Source organism: Acomys minous, assembly GCF_964271855.1.
Source record: "Acomys minous genome assembly, chromosome: 15".
NCBI lineage: Eukaryota > Metazoa > Chordata > Mammalia > Rodentia > Muridae > Acomys > Acomys minous.
In genome coordinates, this window is record NC_140497.1 from 57,752,873 (window position 1) to 57,774,237 (window position 21,365).

Sequence of the window (21,365 nt, forward strand, 5' to 3'; positions counted from 1 at the left end):
CCTCTAAACATGTACCTCACCAAGGTGTTTCTTAATACAATCAAGTTGGTGGCCACACAATTAGTCACCACAATGGACTAGTGGCTATTTTTTTTTAATGTTGAAAAAAATAGTAGAAAAATAAAGGCAGCCTCATGGTGAAAAGCAGTGAAAGGAGTTGGTGCATAGTGGAAAATGGAGATCTTACTTAGAGAGGCTGTCTGGGGACTGGGTGGAAAAAGTAGACAAAGTAAGAGAGTTGAGCAGGAAGAATTAAATTCCTTCATCTGTTACCACCTGATGTTGATCATTAACACGGCCATTTAGAGAAGAGTCCCGTAAGCTCTTCGCCTTTGACTAAACAAGGGCTGGGAACGTGTTTCTGTCTGAGTCTATCATAATGTCTGCAAGGTGGACTCGAGGGCTGAGAATTTGATGTTGTTTATGGTGAATTTATAAGGGAAGTCAGAAGATTCCTAGCAGACCTATGCCTTGAGGTGGTGGAAAGCCTGCCGATTTGGGAAAACGCTGGTTTTAGTTACTGATTTCTCTTACAGTCTGATTGACAATGGGAAGGCTTCTGAAGCACCCAAGCGGTCAACCGTATCACTCATGGCGGCCGAGGAGGAGATACACCAGCTGAAAAAGCAGTAAGATATGACGACACAGCAGCAGCATCCCCCCCCCCACACAGAGACCCCGGCAGCAATTCCTCCCACAGAGACCCCACCCCCTGCAGCAACCCCCCCACAGAAACCTCACCCCCACAGCAAACCCCCCCAGAAACCCCACCCCCACCGCAATCTCTCCCACAGAGACCCCACCCCACCACAGGAATTCTCCCCCCCCCCCCAGAAACCCTGCAGTTGCTGCCCAGTCACTGAGTTTAGCTGTGCAGCCACTCCACCATGGGAATTCCCCCACCTCAGAGGAAGCACAGGGGCGCTTTCCTGGATATTTAGTTTCTTTCGCACCACAAGAATTTCTTACTATAGGAAATTTCTAAAATGTGGCACGGTAGTCAGTTTCAAAGAGGTTCATCGTCTTAAGTTGTTTTTAGGATTTCCTTCATGTTGAGCGCTTCCTTGGATACCAGCTTAAAAAAAAAAGATTGATTGATTGCTTGACTTTTATGTGTATAGTGCTCTGCTTGCATGTACGCCTGCACACCAGAAGAGGGCACCAGATTTCATTGTGGATGGTTGTATGACACCATGTGGGTGCTGGGAATGTAACTCAGGACCCTTGGAAGAGCAGCTAGGGCTCTCAACCTCTGATTTGTCTCTTCAGCCCAGATACTAACTTTTAACCTGGATGCAAGCTTTGGTTAAATTTTAATGTAGACTTCAGACTAATTCCTAGTGATTGTTTCTAGAGGGAAACAGTGAACACATGTCCTCTGTCTTTTAATTTTGATGCCCTTTCTTTCCCCCAAAGGAGCAAATGAGAAGTATATTTTATATGCCTATGTGCGCACACAAAGACACATATCTTTTGATACTTTTCACATATATTTTAGCATAATTTAGTTCCTATATATGTTGTAGTGTTTATTTCTTCTAGAACACTCCCTAGGCGTATCAGGGTGCTGTTATGTTTTCTGCTTTCTTCCCGAGGCTCAGTTGGATCTCTTACATCCTGGTTGGTACACCACCTTGGAGCCGTGGGTGATAATACCCAGTTGTCTTCTGGCATTTCTAGTGCACCCTCACATCCTTCAGCGCTTGTGACTTCTCTGCATCCTAATAGCCATCCCTCTCTTCTTTCCTCTTCCACTGTTGTCATCTTCATCACCACAAGTCCTTGGGGCTTTTGCCTGTTTTACAGTGGTCACGCTGCTTTGAATCTTAATGAGGATGCCAACTTTATGTCTTACACTTTTGTTTTGGTGCTGGGTTATTTTCAGAAGAGTCCATATCTCCAGCAAGCCTTGTGCCGTCTTCCTTCATACTTTGTTCAAGAACTGAGCCAGTGGGAATAGGGGATTATGCCAGTCTTGGAGTAAGTGTTGAAGGTCAACTGGTTTTGGAGTTTTGTTCAATGAAGACGAGTCTAGCTGTAAAACACTCTGCTGCTCCTAGGAGACCCACACAAGTAGCCTTTCTTCAGGAGGCTTCCCCCTGTGAGGTGTAGAAGTGGGCTGGACCCCCCACCCCCACCCCAACCCCCCCACCCCATCCCCATCTCTGCAGTTTTGCTCTTTGCTTATTGTATGCATTGCCCTATTTGAAAGTGGCATGCTGTGTGGTGCCAATGTTTCCCACCTTTCTTTCCCATTCCCCTCTTCCTTTTCCATCCCCCTCTCCACCTCTTAAAAAAAAGTACTTCCGTTTCCCCCTTCTATTTCCTTTCTTTCTCACCTCCCGTCTCTTTCCCATTGTTATTAGGCTCAAATCTCTACAAGCCCAGGAGGATGCCCGCCACAGAAACTCAGAGAGTCGACGCTCTGAGGTGTCGAGGTCTGAGCGTCGAGGGTCAAACAAATCCCGGCTCTCAGAGCCACGGAACCAAGAGGTGATGGCCGACTATGAGAAGCATCCGCAAAGCCTGAGGGATGAGATAACGGTGCTGTCTGCTGAAAAATCTGCTCTCCACGGAAGGTTTGACAAACTCCCGCCGGTCCTTTCATTTGCCTTTCATTTTTGTTTCTTCCTGAGTTAGTAGTGAAAGCCAGGACAGTGGGAGAGGATGACAGAATGGAATCAAAATCCCAAGGGCCCGAGAAGCTTCTGCTTGGAAAGGGCTTATTTTCTTGAATTGCATCCTTCTGTCCATGGCTGAGAGTCATGAAGGCAGTGTCTTAGCCTTAAGACCAGGCGTGTGTGAGCTGCCTGTTCCGTGGATAGTACAAGTTGAAAGAATGTTCCAAAAGATGAGGATCTTTTCCCAGAAGCCTATGAGTGCCAGAACCAGTGACTGGAGATGATTGTTCGTTTTACCGCACTGAATTTTTTTGGTATCTTTTTTGTTATTGTCGTTTGTTTGATTGATTTTTTTGTTTTGTTTTGTTTTTCTTTCTTTTTTTTTCATGACAGTCTCATTTTGTAGCTACGGCTGGCCTGCAGCTCACTATATAGTCAGGATTGGCTTGAGATTTGAAATCCTCCTGCCTCAGCATCTTGATTGGTGGGATTCTACGTGTGGAGCCACCTCGCCGGCACTTCCACTTTTGTAGAGGTTGTTTTCATGAGCCCCCTCCCTTTCAACATGACAGACTGTTAGGCGAAGACAAAGCAGGAGTGTCTCCAACTTTGCATTTCTTTTCTTGCTCTACTCCCCTCATGCCTCTGGCTTCTCCTAACTGAAGCTCTTGAAACTCCCGACTGTCCCCTAGATGGCCTTCCTTGGAGGAGGCTGTCCTCTGTGCTGTGCCGATATTGACTGGTGCACCATGGGGTATTGACAACACCAGGAAGGAAGGTGGCATCCTCCACGCACAATTTGCTTACTGAATAGCTGGCTGCTTTCTCCTGCTATTTGCATAGTTCCTTCTCCAGGACTTCCCTGTGGGGCCTCATTGCCTTGGAGGTCTGGCTGGTCTAATAGGCTAATAATTTGCTTTGCTCTTGATAGCTGTCCAGTTTCAATCACAAAGTCCTGGGAAGAACTTGGATGCTGTGCTAGTGTAAGAAACTCCAGCGTCTGACTTGTACTCTAACTCTGGCTCTTGCTGACAGTCACCCCCATATGATCCTTGACGTTTCCAGTCCCCCCCCATTGTGAAATGACCACCAGTCAAAGCTGAAGACACAGGGTGACTAAAAATATAAATTGAGGTCTTCATAATGAAAGGACCTTGTGAATTCTAATTCCCTAGGTAAATATGGGGTATCGCTTTTTTTTTCTGGGGGCCTTTGAAGCCTTTGGAGAAAAAAATGCCTCCCCCTACCTTCCACAGGCCTAGGGGGGAGGTCATCCTCGCAGGCCCCCTGTGAACCATACGTGAAAGGTTGTATGGTGCAAGTGTATCATTTTGAAGTCTGTGGGGAGAAGAATAAGAGTTCAGAAAGTTCAGGAACAAGGAAGAGTGAATCAGTCTTGCCCTGATGGCTTTTGCTCACTCACAGGTCAGCCAGGAGCCGGTCTCCTAGTCCTACTTACCACAGCAGCAGCCACAGCCCCAACAACAGCCCCAACCACAGCAGGTCCAACAGCCCCTGCACTGTGGTGGCCAATGTCAGAAGCCCGTCCCCAAACCGGTCCAAGATGTCCAGCGTGGCTCGAAAAGCTGCTCTCCTGTCCCGATTCAGCGACGCCTACTCCCAGGCCCGCCTGGATGCGCAGTGCTTGCTGCGGCGCTGCATCGACAGGGCTGAGACGGTCCAGCGGATCATCTACATTGCCACAGTGGTAAGTCCCACACCTGCAGCTTGGCTTCAGGTCCTTGGAGCAGTTGGGAAATCACAAAGTGAATTGTGCATCCTTAAAAGGCTGGTGCATCCTGAAAGTGTGGAGGGGGGATCCAGTCTCCCCATCAGTTCCCTATTTCCCTTCCTTCCCTCCCATCTTTTCATTATATATGTATGTACATATGTATTATATATGTATACACACAGATATATATGTATATATACATACATACATACATACATATTTGGGAACTATTCACTTTTCATGATGGTGAAAAACACCATATACATATCACACACACACACACACACACACATATACATTTGTAAAAGATTTTATTTATTATATATACAGTGTTTCACCTACATGTGTGCTTGCACTCCAGAAGAGGGCACCAGATTTCAGTATTGATGGTTGTGAGCCACCATGTGGTTTCTGGGAATTGAACTCAGGACCTTCGGAAGAGACAGTGCTCTTAACCACGGAGCCATCTCTTCAGCCCCCACATATCACATATATTAACATTTATGTTGGGCAGACATTTATTGCACTGTCCATCACTCAACACAAGCCTATCTCAAATGTGTCCACATTAAATTGACAGTTACCATACCATTTCCAGTATACGACTACATGAGCACACAGTAGGGCTATTGTTGTAAATGCTGCTGTTCTGCCAGTCTTGGAAAACTAGAGGACAAGTTAACTCAGTCTTCCCGCTTAACGCCATTTACGAGTTACTAAAGTTACCGATGTGTCAGCTATTTGAGTATGGCAAATTTTAAAAGATACATAAATATAATCCCTGGTTTCCAAAGTGAATATACTTGTCCTATGGCTGGATGCTACCTTGAGATCCTGTTATAATAATAAACATGAACAAACGTGTTTATATGAGAGGAACATGTTAATAGGAAAGCAGACATATTAAAAATCCTGGATCTAGTCATGTCAAGTTAGCAAACATGTATGAGCCACATTTACCTTTTTCCTAAACACTGCCTAAGAATTAAGAATGAAGAATGGTTTTATACTTTTAAAGGGGTGTGATTAAAAAAAAATCAGTGACAGAGATGGTAGCCAGTGTATCCAAGCACTTACCATTCAGCTCTTTATCAAAGAAGGTCATCAGGCCCTGGTTTATGTAAATAAGTCATTTACTGATTTAGTTAAAGCTGTAGTATAAGCCTTGAAAAACCAAGTCCTACCCATAAACTCTCTGTAACAGGTACGAGATAAAGCCTTACTGAGTTTGTTATAGAAATCAAGGATGGCTTGTTTTCTCTTAAGGACTTGGCCAGCACCATGCCATTGCTGTGGGCCCACAGGGCAGGATTTACATCCTTGGGCCTGCATTGTACTGTTTTTGGCACTCAATTGCTCACTTGTCTTAAAAGTTGTGGGTCATCATGCATATTTCTACGTATTTTAAAAAACTGTGAGTCATTATCTCACAGGTGAAAACCATGTTTACCCAACCATGTTTAGCTATCTGCACACAGGTATGATGTTGCAATTTCAATTCTTCCTGATCTCTTCCTTTGGATTTTCTTTTTTTTTTTTTTAAATCTCTGCTCCTTATCAGATAAACTTGCCATGTTTTTGTATGCAGGAGGCATTTCATGTAGCTAAAATGGCATTCAGGCATTTCAAGATCCGAGTTCGGAAGATGCTAACACCATCACACTTGGGATCGAATGACTTTGAGAACACAGTCTTGGACTATATCATTTGTCATCTTGATCTATATGACTCTCAAGGCAGTGTTAATGTAAGTGTTGGGTCTCTTGTGAGGACTGGCAGGTGTGGCTGGTGACAATACCAGATGTGACATACCAAATACTGGTAACTCAGGAATCCATCTGTATGTTTGGTGTTACTTGTATGTGGAGGAAGAGAAAAACAACTTCCTCTGAAGCACTGGTCCCTATTGGCCACTTTTGTCTTTTGTGTGTATATGCAAACATGGTATGTGCATGTGTGTTACATGTGTCTGTGAGGGTGTGAGCACAGTCTCTTGTTGGATTTGAGCTTGACAGTTTGGGTGCTTTTGCTAGCCAGGTTGCCCAGGAAATCTCCAGTTTCTGCCTCGTTTGTGTCATGCCCATCCTGAATTTATATGGGCACTGGGATTGGAAGCCAGGTTCTTATGCTTGGGGCAAATGCTTTATCCCGAGTCATCTTAGCTCCTTATGGGAAAATGTTCAGAGATTTATAACCACACCCTTTAGGTGGGTCTTTGAGATTGGGAGTTGAAACAGCTTAGGCTGTTCCATTTTGTTTTGTTTTAAAATTTATTTATTTTGATCTACGTGCATTGGTGTTTTGCCTGCATGTCTGTGTGAGGGTGTCAGATCCCTTGGAACTGGAGTTGCAGACAGTTGTGAGCTGCCACGTGGGTGCTGAGAACTGAACCCAGGGCCTCTGGAAGAGCAGCCAGTGCTCTTAGCTGCTGAGTGATCTCTCCAGCCCTGAAGTGTGTTAGTTATTAAGAGCAAGGGCTCTAAGAAATGAGTGCGGGTTTGGCCTCGACTTGGCCTCATGACTGCTGTGTTGCCTTCCACATTAGCTTAAACCCCAAGTGCTCTGCCTTTCTAATCTCTGCAAGGGAGCATCAGGGGTGAGTGTCCCACAGAGTTACTGGCAGCTGTCAACAAAAGGAGGCAGGCCATCTGTTTGGCAGAGGACTTGGTGCATGGTAAACATTTGATGAAAAGCAATCCATTTTACTTATGTTATGCTGTAGGGAAGGACTAGGCAGTGTTTTTTTTTTTTTTTGGCCAGTATCTCAGGGTCTCATGTATTTACTCACAGAAGAAAAGTAAGGAGAGGAGATGGCTCAGTTGTCAAACGCCTGTCATGGAAGCACAAATACGTGAGTTCAGATCCCAGGCACATGCACAATAGAGTCTAGGTGAGGTGGCACATATCTGTAATAGCATATATATATATATATATATATATATATATATATATATCAGGAGAGATCAGAGACAGGTAGAGCTTTGGGACTCATTGGTTGGCCTGCCAGCTACCTAAATCAGTGTGCTTTAGGTTCAGGCAGAGACCTTGTCTTAAAAAATAAGATTGAACAATATAGAGAGGCATCCATCATTAACCTCTGGACTCCACACGTATTTGTTTTTTTAAAAAATATTTTATTTAATTTTAATTTATGTGCATTGGTGTGAGCGTGTCAGATCTTGGAGTTATAGACAGCTGTAAGCTGCCATGTGGGTGCTGGGAATTGAACCTGGATCCTTTGGAAGAGCAGGTGGCGCTCTTAACCACTGAGCCATCTCTCTAGCCCCTCCACACGTATTTGTATTCATATGTGCACACATGGGCGTGTGACCCGGCCCCCATGAGCTAATAAATAAACACTGAGTCTCCTCCTTTTGTTTTCTAAGAGGGGTTTTTTCTTGCTGGTAGCTTGTCATTCTGTTGCATGTTTTCTTTTTTTTTTCCCTCCTAGTGAGCATCCTCCTCCTTCTCCTCCTCCCTCCTGTAGCACATCCACCCCTTTCTAGACTGAAGTCTCTTCTGTCACACACTCTTTCCCAGCCCCCATCAGTCACAATGCTGGAACTTCGTGCTACAAACTAGCAGCCAATCTTTTGTTTTTGTTTGTTTGGTTTTTTTTTTCAGGATGTGATCCGTGCCATGAACGTCAACCCCAAGATCTCATTCCCTCCCGAGGTTGACTTCTGCCTCCTCACGGAGTTCATCCAGGAGATTTGCTGTATTGCCTTTGCGATGCAGTCCTTAGACCCACCGCTTGACATCGCGTTCGGGGCAGATGGAGAAGTCTTTAATGATTGCAAGTAAGAGGCACAGGGGCAGGTGCTGAAAGGTGCTCACCGCCTCTGCTCCCTGGGAAGATGAAGGGGAACGAACCCTGGGTAGATAAAGCAAAGCCACTCTCCTGCCTGTATCATCCCTGTATCGTCATCCGGACCCCCATCTTAGGCTCATTCGTCACTGAGCATATTAGCTTTGTGGAGAGCTAAGGACTTACCTGGAGCCTGGCGGGAACATTGGCAGTAAAAAAAATGTATTCTGTGACTACAACACAGTTTTAAGAATTTAATTTAAATTTTTTTTTTTACGGTGTGTGGTATGTAATGTGTGTGCACATAAGTGCAGACGGATGCTTCCTCGGAAGCCAAAGGTTGGTGCTCAGAGACACTGGTTCTTTATCGCATGATTTAGACCAGGTCTCTCAAAGCGTGGTGTGTGAGGACCAGGCATTTATTAGAACTGCACACATCTGCACCACACTCCATGCTGTTTTCTGTAGTGGTTCTAGCGTGGGACTCAGGAGGCTGCAGCTTACAAACACCGGGCATACTTCTTGCACACGGATGTTTGCAAACAAGGGCTCTGGCCTCTTGTCTAGATTTCTGCCGAATTTCACACGGTGAATATTCCTCTAATAAATCAGAAGTTGCAATAACCTGAAACATTCATTGAGCTTTGGCAAGATCTCAACGATAGCTGGTGAGCACCAGCTGTAGGAGAGTAAGGGCAAAGCTAGTGCATGAGAAAGGCAGCTCTGGCCTCAAGCTGCCTGGAAACCCTGGCTCCACCTGTGCCCTGTGTGATCGTGGCCATGGTCCTTTGTCTGTCCTTCAGTCTTCTTCTCTGTCAAGGCGGAAGTAGTGCCTCCTAGCCAAGATGCCTCAGGTGGAGCGCTTCAGGTGATGCCTAGCATGTGCTGAGCGCCCAGGAAATAGGGACTCGTGATCTTTGTTGAAGCCATAGTTCGGGACAGGTAGCTGCCCAGCATTTCTGCAAGCCCACTGATGAGGAGAACACATATCTTTCTCTCACAACAGGAATGGGATTTCGGTTAGGGTGAGGTATGCTCCCACATGTATCCTCTCTGGAAAAGCTGAATGTTTGAACACTTCCTGCAGCGTGGGTCCCTTTCTCTAAGGACACCTCTGACCGCCTCCCTTCTTTGGAATATGGGTGTTACCCTCAGATGGTCACCTGTTTGGTTTGTGTAGTCTCTGCATGTTTCGTGGGCCTCTCCACCACATGCCTTTACCCAGAGGAAACCTACTGTCTTATGTGCCTGATGGCTGGGCAGCTGAAGCCAGAGTTCCGAATTATGATGGACTTTGATTCTATTATTTTCCCTCCATGTGTAGAGGACCCTGTCTGTTGAGTCAACCATCCAGGGCCTGAAAACATCAGGAAAAAAATTTGGACATGTATAAACTATTCCTTGTCATTCCTTAAACACTGCATTTACATTGTGTCAGGTATTGTGAGTAATCTAGATGTGACTTAAAGTATGTAGGAGGTCCATAGGCAATATGTAAAAAAATGAAACATTACTTTTGCATGCATGTATTATGCATTTATTTATTTTTCATGTATTTAGTTATAGGCAGTCCTACTGTGTAGTGCAAACTAGCCTGGAGCTCATTACCTAGATCAGACTGACTTTAAACTCAACCTTTCGGCCTCAGCCTCTCTTATGTTAGAATTTTATGTTCACCACACTCCCAGCCTGTGAGACCTTTTTATATAAGGCATGTAAACATCTGCCAATCATGGTTTCTTCTGGATCTTGAAGCACTCCCCTGTGGGCACAGCCCTGATTCTTGGCCTGGGCACCACACTCTGCCGAGCTTTCCTCTTAATGGAAGGGCCAAAGAATTAGATGTAGGCACCTGGGCTGACGTGAGCGGTGGAGAGCGGTGGAGAGGGGCTAACACCTTTCATCCTTAGTTCTCCCTGCCTGTGAAATTAGATACGTTGTAGACGTTTGTTTGTTTCTTTGTTTTGTCTCTGGGTAGCCTCGGCTGTCCTGGACTCACTTTGTAGACCAGGCTGGCCTCGAACTCACAGCGGTCCACCAGCCTCTGCCTCCCGAGTGCTGGGATTAAAGGCATGCGCCACCATGCCGGGATGTATGTTTGGTCTTTTTGTTTTTGTTTTTTTACTAATCTTAGAACATCATTAGCTCATTTCAAGTAAAACTAAGCTTGCTATTGTTACTACTACTACTACTACTACTAATTACTACTGCTATTTTCTGTTTGTGCTTTGACTAAGCCACATGTTTCCTCTGCTTGTATGCTTACTACACTTTTCACACTCCACTAGAGGCCCTCATGTGTTGGCACTGCACCTTACTGTCTTCTGCCTGGGCTATTGCTCTGGCCTCTTGAACTATTTTATTGAGTACTGCCATCTGGGCTGTTTTTTCTTTTCTGCCTGCCTTTGAGTAAGCTTCCTATATTTTAACCATGTCACTTGCAAATATGTTGAACCTGTCATCAGGTGGAGGGAGGGGGCTGGAGAGGTGACTCAGTGGACCCAGGCTCCATTCCCAGCTCCTCACAACCACCTGTGACTACAGCTTCAGGAGATCTGACCTCCCCAGGGGCTGCAAGGACACAGAGCCCAGATAGTCATGCAGCAAAATATCCACACACATAAAAAATCCAGAGAGAGAGAACCAGAGAGAGAGAGAGAGAGAGAGAGAGAGAGAGACAGACAGACAGACAGACAGACAGACAGACAGACAGACAGACATCCCAACATCTTCATTCAGATGCTCAGTGATTTGGTAATTATTTCTCTTTGTGTATGACCATTGAGTCATATTTCAATCTAACTATGTAAACACCCTTCTAGGTTTATTTTGTCCACAGAGACAGTGTGAAAAATACTGCCCAGCATGAAAATTTGAGCCCATGCCTATCTCCTCAACCACAGAATGAGGATCTGGTCACTGTTTAGATCTAAGCCTGTCAAAAACAGGGCGTCTCAGCTGGGTTCTCCCAGGTTATGCTACAAGGTGCTCAGCTTGCTGCTGGTGGCCATTGCGCAGCAGTAGAGCGCTTGCGTGAGATCCATAAAGCTTTGGGTTCGATCCGTCGTGTGGAAAAACAGTTTCTTACCATCTTCGTCTCTTGTGTGTTCCCACAGGTACCGGCGCAGCTATGACTCGGACTTCACTGCTCCCTTGGTCTTTTATCACGTGTGGCCTGCTCTCATGGAGAATGACTGTGTCATCATGAAGGGAGAAGCTGTCACCAAGAGAGGGGCTTTTGTACGGTGGCCTTGCATAGTGACACTTTATCCCCACAAGTTCGAGGACTTTTATAAACCCAACGATTCCGTAAAAGCAGTCGATAGAGTTGTTTGATAATAGTTCATACCAAGGAGAACGAGGAACAGCTGCCTGTCTTTAGACTGCCCACCAATTCTTTCTAATTGCCCAGCAATGACGTCATTGTTACCCTTCTGTCTGAAGATGGAGCTAACCGTGACTTATTTCGCTCCTCCATCTTAGAGACATTTTGAGATTCCCAGTTCTCCACTTGGGGGAAATTATGCATGTGCCCTGTTTTTCTCTCCTTGGTATGTGTAGGGAAGGGAGAATGGAGGGAACTGGGGCAGAGGAAGTGGGGAGAAAGGAGCTCTCTGGCTTTGGAAGGTTGATTCCTATAGCTCTTGGTTGTAGATGGGCCCAACGTCTTGAAAAATTGAACAGTCTTCCAAATGGAGTCTTTGAAGTGTGTGTGTGTGTGTGTGTGTGTGTGTGTGTGTGTGTGTGTGTGTACCCAGGCAAGTGTGTGTGAGAATGGGGGGAGGCAGGGAAGGGAATTGTGTGTTGGGATTTGTGGCCATAGGGACCTTGGATATGCATATAGCATAACAGCATTTTCTTCAGCCTCTCCTAGACAGAATTAGGTGTATTCTGAAGGGCAGTCCTTGGTCCAGAGGAAACTGGGTGAGAGGAGGGTGCTTTAAGGCTGCATATAGTCGGGGTATAGAGCAGTTTATCTTTTCAAAAAAACTTATATTGGTGCTTGTTTTACACGTTAAAAATCACAGTGTAGTGAAAACTATCTCCACAAAAAGTTTTAAGCTTCAAAAGATAAGCCTATCAAAATTGGATTTTGTTTATCTGGCAGCAGCACATGTCCCCTCAGCGAATATTTTCATAAAACAGGATTTTTGTCCTTACAACTCTCTGTTAGGAAACTTCTGTGAATGGAGTGCAGTTTGGCAGGGAGGGGAGGGACTTGGCCACACCTTTATGCTCAGGTCGAATAGTTCTAGTCTATTGATCTCCTCTCGTCAAGCACCTTACCCACCTTTGCCCCTTTTTATCGACACACAATTAAAACAGCACAACTACCATGAGTTGGGTATAAAATTTTCTTCCTTTTGGTTCATTAGCTGGCCAGAAGAAGCCTCTTATTGCATCCAGTAAGAGTTGTTTTTTCTGTAGTAAATGTGACCGCAGTGCCACATCTGGGTGGTAGAGACTTAAGGTAAACAACCAACCAGCCACACATCCCAAAGCCACATGTGCTGTCTAACCACTTACTCATAGAAACACTTCTCCGAGCACCAGAACTCGAATACTCTGTATGACAATGGGATTTTATATAGAAGTTCTCGGGTGCTGCAGGAAATGACAGGCGTGTTGCTCACACTGGTGGCAAGGGGAAGGTGACATCCTCCCAGTAAAGCCTGTGGTAAGCCATATCTGCTTTCACAAACTCGTGAGTCTCTCTCTCTGTCTTTTTTGTTCTCTTCACAGTGGAGTTCTGTGAGACCGGTGACACGATGCCGTAGCAGGAGTTTAAGTCCCATCTGTCGTCGTAGCCACATTGGACTAAGCACGGTACATGCCTGTCTAACCATCCATGTAGAAAGCCTCCTACGATGGCCCTTCCCGCCTAGGAGTGGGATGGTTGCACATCCGTAGGTGGAAAGAGGAAATGTTGTCTGGACACAAACCCCCAAGTGATTTTTTTGCACCACCATGGCTAAGAAATTTAGCATTCTAGAAAGAAACGGAAGTGCTTGTTCTTTGCTCCTTCAATTTTCCTGTTATTTCAAGGAATAATAGACTTTACTTATTTAATAGCTTTATTCTTTCCATCCTTCAATAGGCATAGAGGTCAGACAGTTGGACATGAAGACATCCTAGATCTGAACACAGGTCCCTGGTTCCTTTAGAAATTAGTGCATGAATTTGGAGGAATTACAGAAAGATCCTAGATTGAAATACTTCCTAAAGGGCAGCTAAGGTATTAATTTGTCCCCAAATGTAGAGTAGGAAAGATAAAATTGTTTTTTTTATATCAATCCTTGGAAATATTACTAAGCTTCTATTTAAATTGAAAATATAACAAAGATCTTTCTGAAAACTCTCAGCATTTGCATCACTAAAAACATCACAGTGATTCAACTCTCTCCATTACTCACCAAATAACACGAAGCCAACATCTGTTGAATGTGGGGCTGGACCAAGATATGCCATCTGCTATTGCTCCAGAGAGAGGGGTCTTTACATGTGTGTTTGGCCTTGTTCTCAAGGAGAATTACCAGAGACAATGCCCAAAGTCTCCCCACTGTCACCGGCAATGCAGTGGCAGAGCTTCCTCTGCAGAACCAAGCAGAACAGCCCTGTAACTACTCAGACCCACCATCTTCACTGACGTTAGCAGGCATCCACTATTCCTCCAATAGGCTCCTTCTCGAACGTGACTCAAAGGCCAGATGTGGGAGGGATGCAAAAATGACTGCATTGTGGTCTTCTCCCTGAATGGGTCTCCATATAGGAAGAGTAATGTAATTCAGTCAACTTAGCTGGAAGGTCATGATGCAGATCAGCTTGGGAGATCCATGGGTTGACGCGGCCTGATAGAGTCTACGATGCAAAGGCCTGAAGTTGGTGAGGAAACAGCTCACAGAAGCTGGTATTTGATTTTGTCTTTTAGAAGGGACAGGTATCACAGAGGAAGAAAAACCACATGTGAAATGTTAGGGAAGTGGAAAAGATACAAAATGGACATGGTCTCTTTGCTCTTAGGGGTCTTATAAAACTTAATCACATACACTCACAAATAAGTATGTACGGTAGATTAAAAGGGGGACCATGCACTCAGTGACTCGGTAAATAAGGAGGGAACCTTGAGGGCGTCATGATGAGATGTCTCCTTATCCCAAGATGAAACGGTGCATCAGAGGAGAGTGCAGTTTGCAGGCTATAGCATTAGCAGATGATTCTCTAGGTCCTGGAGGCTTGAACTCTGGACTCTCAGTAGAAGTTTTATCCACCATTGTCCCCTGCACTGAGTCCCGAGACATGTCTGAACCCCGCTTGTCATTCTACGCTCAGAGAGAACAGCATAGCTTCAAGTGTAGATGACAACGTAAAATACATCCTCAAGGATGAAGCTGACCCCACTTCCCTTTTCTGCCCATTGGTCTCTCCCTTCAGCAAAGCTAGGCACCTGCAAGATGACATGTAAATATTGGTCTGTCTTTGGGGCTTAATTAAGGTGCCAATTTCCACACAAGCAATCTCGTCTTGGACCAGTATCTTTTGACCTAACATGTTTGAGAGTTCAGGCCAGGAAAGAGGCTTGTAGCTGGTGGCGGACTTGAAGTCCCGGGATGCTGGTTTCAGCTTAGTGAGGTGGGATTTGAGAATCATTCTTCTGTGGATTCTCAGAGTCCTGCCTCAGTAGGACAGGGTTTGGACACATGAAAACTTTTATAAAGAGTCTTAGAATTTATGTTATAATTTTAGCTCTTATTAGTTAATTACGTCAAAAATTTTTATTAAGCTATTGAATTTTATATTTTTAGCTTTTATTTATTATGTTAAAAATTTTAAGCCATTGGATCCAACTTCCAATCAGCAATACAATTTAAACCAAATTAGATGTGCAATTACTTAACAAGCCTAGGACGACCCATGCTGTTCCATGCCCCAGAGCAGCTAAGTGGCTGGCTTTCAGAATTAACTGAATTCAAGCAGTCCACTCTTTGAACTCTGCATACTGTGTAACTCACATTGCTCTTTTATATTTTCAGATATCTCGAAGTCGAAGTCCATCTCCAATAAGATGTACATTGCCAAGTAAGTGGGTTAATCAAGATGGAGTGGGCTTTCTGTTCTTTAAATATCATCTGGAGCATGCCACATGTTGGAGCAAAATAGTTATTCTTGGGGAATACCTTTCCTCTCCAGTTTATACTATTTATTTCATTCTGGGTCCTCTTGTTGATGGTGCCTGGGCTGGTCTGATGGGTTACAGAAAGAGCAAGCTCCATGGAGAGATTTAACTCCTGTCACCCAAGAAAGGTCACCCCTTTTTACTTAGGCACCTCTGAAGACTGTGCAAGAAAGTGACCGCAGTAATGAACTGTTTATTTATTTATTTTTGTCCTAGGGTATTAAAACCACCAACCACGTTCGTTTGCCACAGTCCGTTGGAACAGCCAACTTCCTCAGTGCATCCACCCACCTGCCTTGTCTGCCTCCGACCTCACTTAACATGAAATGAAAAGGCAATTCTGTGTCTCACTCTGCACAGAGAGTTAAATGCTTTGGTCCAGTACATTTGTAGCTAGGTGCATAGCAGTTCACTTCATTTTATAGGAACAAATTCCATTATTTTCATAAAAATGATTACATAGGCACATAGGATTAGATTCATTTGAGCATAGTCCATTACAAAGAAATAACCTTCTCTCCCAAAGTACTGGGCTCTTTCATAAGAGCTCTAGCAGTGAAAATAGAAGTCATTACCCAGTTGAGTCCCAAAGAAAGGATGGGTGATTTTATTTTATAAGTCAGTCATAAACGCTCCCATTGTTAGCATTAATTTTTAGCTTCCTGAGAACATAGCTGGGTATTCTGATCCCCTCATAAGGTTTCAAAGACAGCCTTAGTCTCAGGCTGGGAAATTCATTGCAGTACCACTTACTTCAGGGTAAATGTAGACAACAATATGACATTAATGTAAAAGAACAGAATTAGTTAGCTTGCTTCTCTTTTTTGTCAAAGCTTCCGCATTTTCTGTTTTCTCTTTCTTTGTTTCTTTTTTGTATACAGGTGCCATTTAATCAGTTCAGAATTGGCAGCTATAGCTTCGAGCATCTGAGAACTAACTCCCCCATATTGCATGTTTTCTTGTAAGATATACAATAAATTAGCAAACTTAGTCAATTAACAATCAATCTTAATCAATCAGCAAATGAAACAACTTGTATACTGGCAGCATACTGCCAATAGATTAATGTCGAGTAATAAAGGTTGAACCAGAGTTGGGTCAAGTGAGAGTGTTTGCTACAGAGCAGCTTTAATGCGTGTGCTAGATTTCTAGCTCGCCTGGGCTAGAGTTGGTGGATGATTTCTTCGTGGTGAATAATTTCATACATATGATTAAGGGTGAGATGTTATGGAACTTGAAAGAAACTAGCATTTACAAACTGCATTAGGTCATTAGATCTAATTGCATTATAACCGTTACAAACTGCGTAGGAGTTTGTATGAGCAGGAGACATATGAATAAATGAAATTTAGAATGGTATGTTAGCCTTAATCCAAGGATGAGCCAGGCCTTGAGAAGATCGGAACTAGCTTTCTCGTTTCAAATGAAACATAACTGGACAATTTCACATTTGAAAAACTGCCCAGCAGGGGTCAGCAGGAACACACTTTTCATAGCACCATCAATAATTCTCCATCAAAACTGGCCATCTATTTGCCCTACTGGGTGAGTACCACAGGAGGATAGTAAGTTTGTATATTGCAGATTTAATTACAAATTGGCTTATAGTGGTTTTAGAATTTTAGTAATAAAATGATACATTAAAATGTGTTGTAAGCCGGGTGTGGTGGCGCACACCTTTATTCCCAGCACTCGGGAGGCAGAGGCAGGCGGGTCACTGTGAGTTTGAGGCCAGCCTGGTCTACAAAGTGAATCCAGGACAACCAAGGCTACACAGAGAAACCTTGTCTTGAAGAACCAAAACCAAAACCAAAACCAAAACAAAACTCCAAAAAATTAAAGAAAAACAAAGAACAAAAAACCCAAAAGCATGCCACCCCCCCAAAAAAAACCCAAAACTAAAATGAATTGTAAATGTACTAGAAAAGCTACTTAGTAATTGGGCAATTCTCAGAAGATGTTGGGGGTGTCACCATGGATCAGGTTCCTTAGCAACTAGTTTCTTGTGTTGAAACACTGGGACTGGGGCATTAAATTCTCAGGATACTTGTCTCTGTAGGTCAGGAAACAAGTTCCAGAGCCCTGCCATAGACTAGCAGACGGCAGCATTGGCCCCAGCCCTGTGGGTCACGAGTGTGAGGGGGGCGTGGAGCAAGTTTCCTTCATTATCATTAGAGAAGCTTTTGCTGGGGTGTTGCAGGGTCACCCAAGACTTTCAGGTGTTGGATGGAGCGTTTAACAGGGTGGCATTGCAGGGTGGCATTTTGGAAACCCTGTTTCAGGACATTCTTGTCCTTAGGGTGCTCCCTTCTCCCCTCCCCTCCCCCAATTAAATATGCTGCCCTCTACTGACAGCCATTGTATTAACTTTTATAAGTTAATGGCCTATCGGAGTGATGTCATCTAATAAGCACACTGGCCAATCAGTGAGTGCTTTGGTTAGATGTGAGCTGTGTGCACTGCAAGGCTGTGCATATTGAAATTTAACCATGAGGCACAGTGGGGGGTGGAATCTTAATTATACTATGATGTTCAGGAGTTAGGCCTTTGGAGGTGACGGGGTCATTAGGTGGGGCCTGATTCCATCCTGATAGCTGCAGAAGAGACGTGTGTACATTTGTACTTACTATTTTCTGCTGTGTGGGACTCTGTTAGCAAGAAGGACTCTGTGTGTCCCTTAGACCTTGTACCTCCAGGACCTTAAGCCGGTAATAAAGCTTGTGATTACACATATATATGTAAATCAGGGATCTCTTGTGTTCTTTACAATGCTTATCTTTGTTTTCTAATACACTCTAGAAAATAATCTGTACTATAAAATAGAATTCCCCCCATTTCCAATGATGATGTCAGAATTTATCCAGTGTGTATGTTTTCCTTTAAATTCCTTACCTTACATCGTTACATCTTCACTTCTATTCTCTCTCTGGTTCTCTTTGAATTTCTCCCTTTTCCTGGGTTTCAGTTGTTCTTGTCTCTCTGCTACGCATCCATCTCCCCCTAAGTATAATCATGTAGCCTTTAGTGTAAGTACAAGTGGATCTGAGGACAGCAAATGACATTTCACATAGAGATTCACGTACGTTCTGATTCACATAACGCATTCACTTTACTGAACTTTCAAATAACTTCCAACTTTAAATATTGTTACAAGCAGCAATTTAAAAAATAAATTATATGTGCAATAAATCTGAACCGTGGTCATTCTTAGCTCTCTGAGCTCAATGAAAATATTAGCTAGTATTTCCCAATTTTTTTTGACAAAAATACTTGGCATGCACATTGGAAATGCACTATTGGGTTTCCCAACAAGTCTCTGGGGTATTTGTATTAGCACAAACAGGCAGGCTTAGAAATATTGGCCTAAGACCAGGCTCTAGTAATTCCACAAACAAAATAGCACAGACCTATTGTACTGCATGGAGCTTTCTAAACAGAAATGCTGTGCAACCTTAAAACCTCTGCATGTATCCAACTGTTTCTTTCAATTCAGAAATATGTAATCCACCAAAAAGTGAATATATTTAATCTTTATCTGCATGTACATCTAGGACATATGGCAAAGTATAGGCTATACATTTAGATTGTTGATTAAAAAGGAGAATGAGAAAGAACATTAATTTTATTTCTTTACAACAGAGGTGGACATTTCTTTGTTGTTGTTGAGACTATGTATTTCTTCATTCGCTTACATTACACAGGCTGACCCATGTCCAGCGCGTGTAATTTGAAGTTGGAGTCCCTGTGAGTGCTTCTGAGTAGTCACGGTCACATGCCAAAGGCTAGAAGTTCCCCAGATGACCTAGGCTGTGGTTACTGGATTGTCTCTAGAGAAAAAATCCCAAATCAGAGCAAGAGACAGGTAAACACTGGGCCCCACAGGTGACCTGCCATGACTGGGTCCCACAGGTGACCTGCCATGACTGGGTCCCACAGGTGACCTGCCATGACTGGGCCCCACAGGTGGCCAGCCGTGACTGGGCCCCACAGGTGGCCTGCCATGACTGGGCCCCACAGGTGACCTGCCATGACTGGGCCCCACAGGTGGCCTGCCATGACTGGGCCCCACAGGTGACCTGCCATGACTGGGCCCCACAGGTGGCCAGCCATGACTGGGCCCCACAGGTGGCCTGCCATGACTGGGCCCCACAGGTGGCCTGCCGTGATTGGGTCCCACAGGTGACCTGCCATGACTGGACCCCACAGGTGACCTGCTGTGACGCGACCCCACAGGTGGTCTGCCATGTCTGTGCCCCACAGGTAGCCTGCCATGACTGTGCCCCACAGGTGGCCTGCAGTGACTGTGCCCCACAGGTGGCCTGCTGTGACTGGGCCCCACAGGTGGCCTGCCATGACTGTGCCCCACAGGTGGCCTGCAGTGACTGGGCCCCACAGGGGCCTGCTGTGACTGGGCCCCACAGGTGGCCTGCCGTGACTGGACCCCACAGGTGGCCTGCCATGACTGGACCCCACAGGTGGCCTGCCATGACTGGACCGCACAGGTGGCCTGCCGTGACTGGACCCCACAGGTGGCCTGCCATAACTGGAATTCCCTCAGACATTCAATAGAATAGTTTGGCCTTTTACTTTGAAAAATATCAGCGATCCCAAAACTGTCAGAAAGGAACTTGGTTCATTCCCTAATGAACAATGAAGCGTTTCCCCCTTTTCTTTCAAAACCTGATACAGAGTCTACAGACAGAGCCACATGCAACCCTAATTTGAGTGAGACATTTGAGAGGCTTGGCTGGGTTAACGATTCTCATAAGAAATGTTTGATAGAAGTGACAGCTCTTTTTATTGATTCTTTGTTCAAACTCGACCTTTCCCTACTGAGTATCCAATGGCGTTAATGTGACGTGCAATGACGTTGGAGTTTGGAAACCCAAGTTGTGATACCTCTCCCTCCCTAAGTAGCTGCAGCCACAGTTGGGAGAAATCCAAGGGAAACTCCAGCCCTGAGACCCAGAATTTCCCTGGGAAATATATGAGAGAAGCCACTGGATGGCAATGTTGCTTAGGAAATGAGAGGAGCATGCTTGCTGTAGGTCATAGTTCCAAAAGATAGAAGGCTCTCAGATAATATCTACAACTTCATTACTGGTTTAACTGCTCACTACAAATTTAGGCAATATCTTATGTTGACAGTGAATGGTCAGTATAAAAACAGAGTGTCAGAAAATTTACTGAACAATTACGTCATAACACCAGATGAAGGACTTACGAATGTGGTAGTCTTAAGGCTCAAGAAGCAATTTCTTAAATGCAAGGGACAAGGGTGGGATAATTCATTCTCTCTCTCTCTCTCTCTCTCTCTCTCTCTCTCTCTCTCTCTCTCTCTCTCTCTCATTTACTATCATTATTTATGTATTTATTTTGGTATTTTAAAGATTTAATCTATCCATCATTGCATCCACCTAGAGTTATTACCAAGATGCAATGCAATGTCTGGGATGTCAATTTCTGTTCTCACTGTACCTGGCAGAGGACCTGGGCTGCATTCCCAGCACTCACAACTGCTTTAATGCCAGTTCCAAAGGATCTGAGGCACCCTCTTCTGTCCTCCAAAGGCATCTGCATGTACATGGTGCATGTGAACTCAGGAAGGCACATACACAAACAGAAAAGCACACACACACATAGCTACTTGGAGTTAGTGTTGTTTTTCTTGCTTTCCTGTATGATATTTGTCTTTCTGGGTTACCTGGTCACTTTTCTGGTTCCATTCATTTACACATAAATGTGTAGAATCACACTGTGTATAGGTGTTGTGTATAGGGATAGGTATAAGTATCCATTCATTAATTGATGGACACTTTCCACATCACATCCACTGTGAATGGAGCAGAAGTGGACACTCATGAGCATGTCTTAGGAGTGGGATGTGGAATCCAGGGCAGAGCTGGGTCGTGTGAGAGACCCACTTCTGGTTTTCTAAGGAACTGCCACTCTGATTTCAGTAATGCCTGTACCAGTTTGCACTCCCACCAACAGTTAAGTCCTCACCATCCTCCACAGCCTTGATAATGA

At 44.5% G+C, this 21,365-nt stretch overlaps 1 protein-coding gene across 6 annotated transcripts in view; it reads left to right on the forward strand.

Annotated features, from left to right (window-relative positions):
- Nucleotides 1-18,523, forward strand: part of SPATA18 (spermatogenesis associated 18) — a 35,193-nt gene extending 16,670 nt beyond the window's left edge. Inside the window, exons 5-14 of one of the 6 annotated variants that reach the window (XR_014775089.1) lie at nucleotides 537-629; nucleotides 2,367-2,579; nucleotides 4,047-4,329; nucleotides 5,942-6,100; nucleotides 7,978-8,153; nucleotides 11,278-11,401; nucleotides 12,905-12,988; nucleotides 15,193-15,238; nucleotides 15,552-15,732; nucleotides 16,217-18,521. Coding sequence is in view for 3 of the 6 variants with exons in the window: in XM_084759857.1 (XP_084615983.1) it covers nucleotides 537-629; nucleotides 2,367-2,579; nucleotides 4,047-4,329; nucleotides 5,942-6,100; nucleotides 7,978-8,153; nucleotides 11,278-11,401; nucleotides 12,905-12,988; nucleotides 15,193-15,237; nucleotides 16,215-16,265 (1,228 nt within the window). In the remaining 3 variants the exon portion in view is untranslated. The other 5 variants (XR_014775088.1, XR_014775090.1, XM_084759857.1 and 2 more) reach the window with 5 other exon arrangements.
- The last annotated feature ends 2,842 nt before the right edge of the window (nucleotides 18,524-21,365 follow it).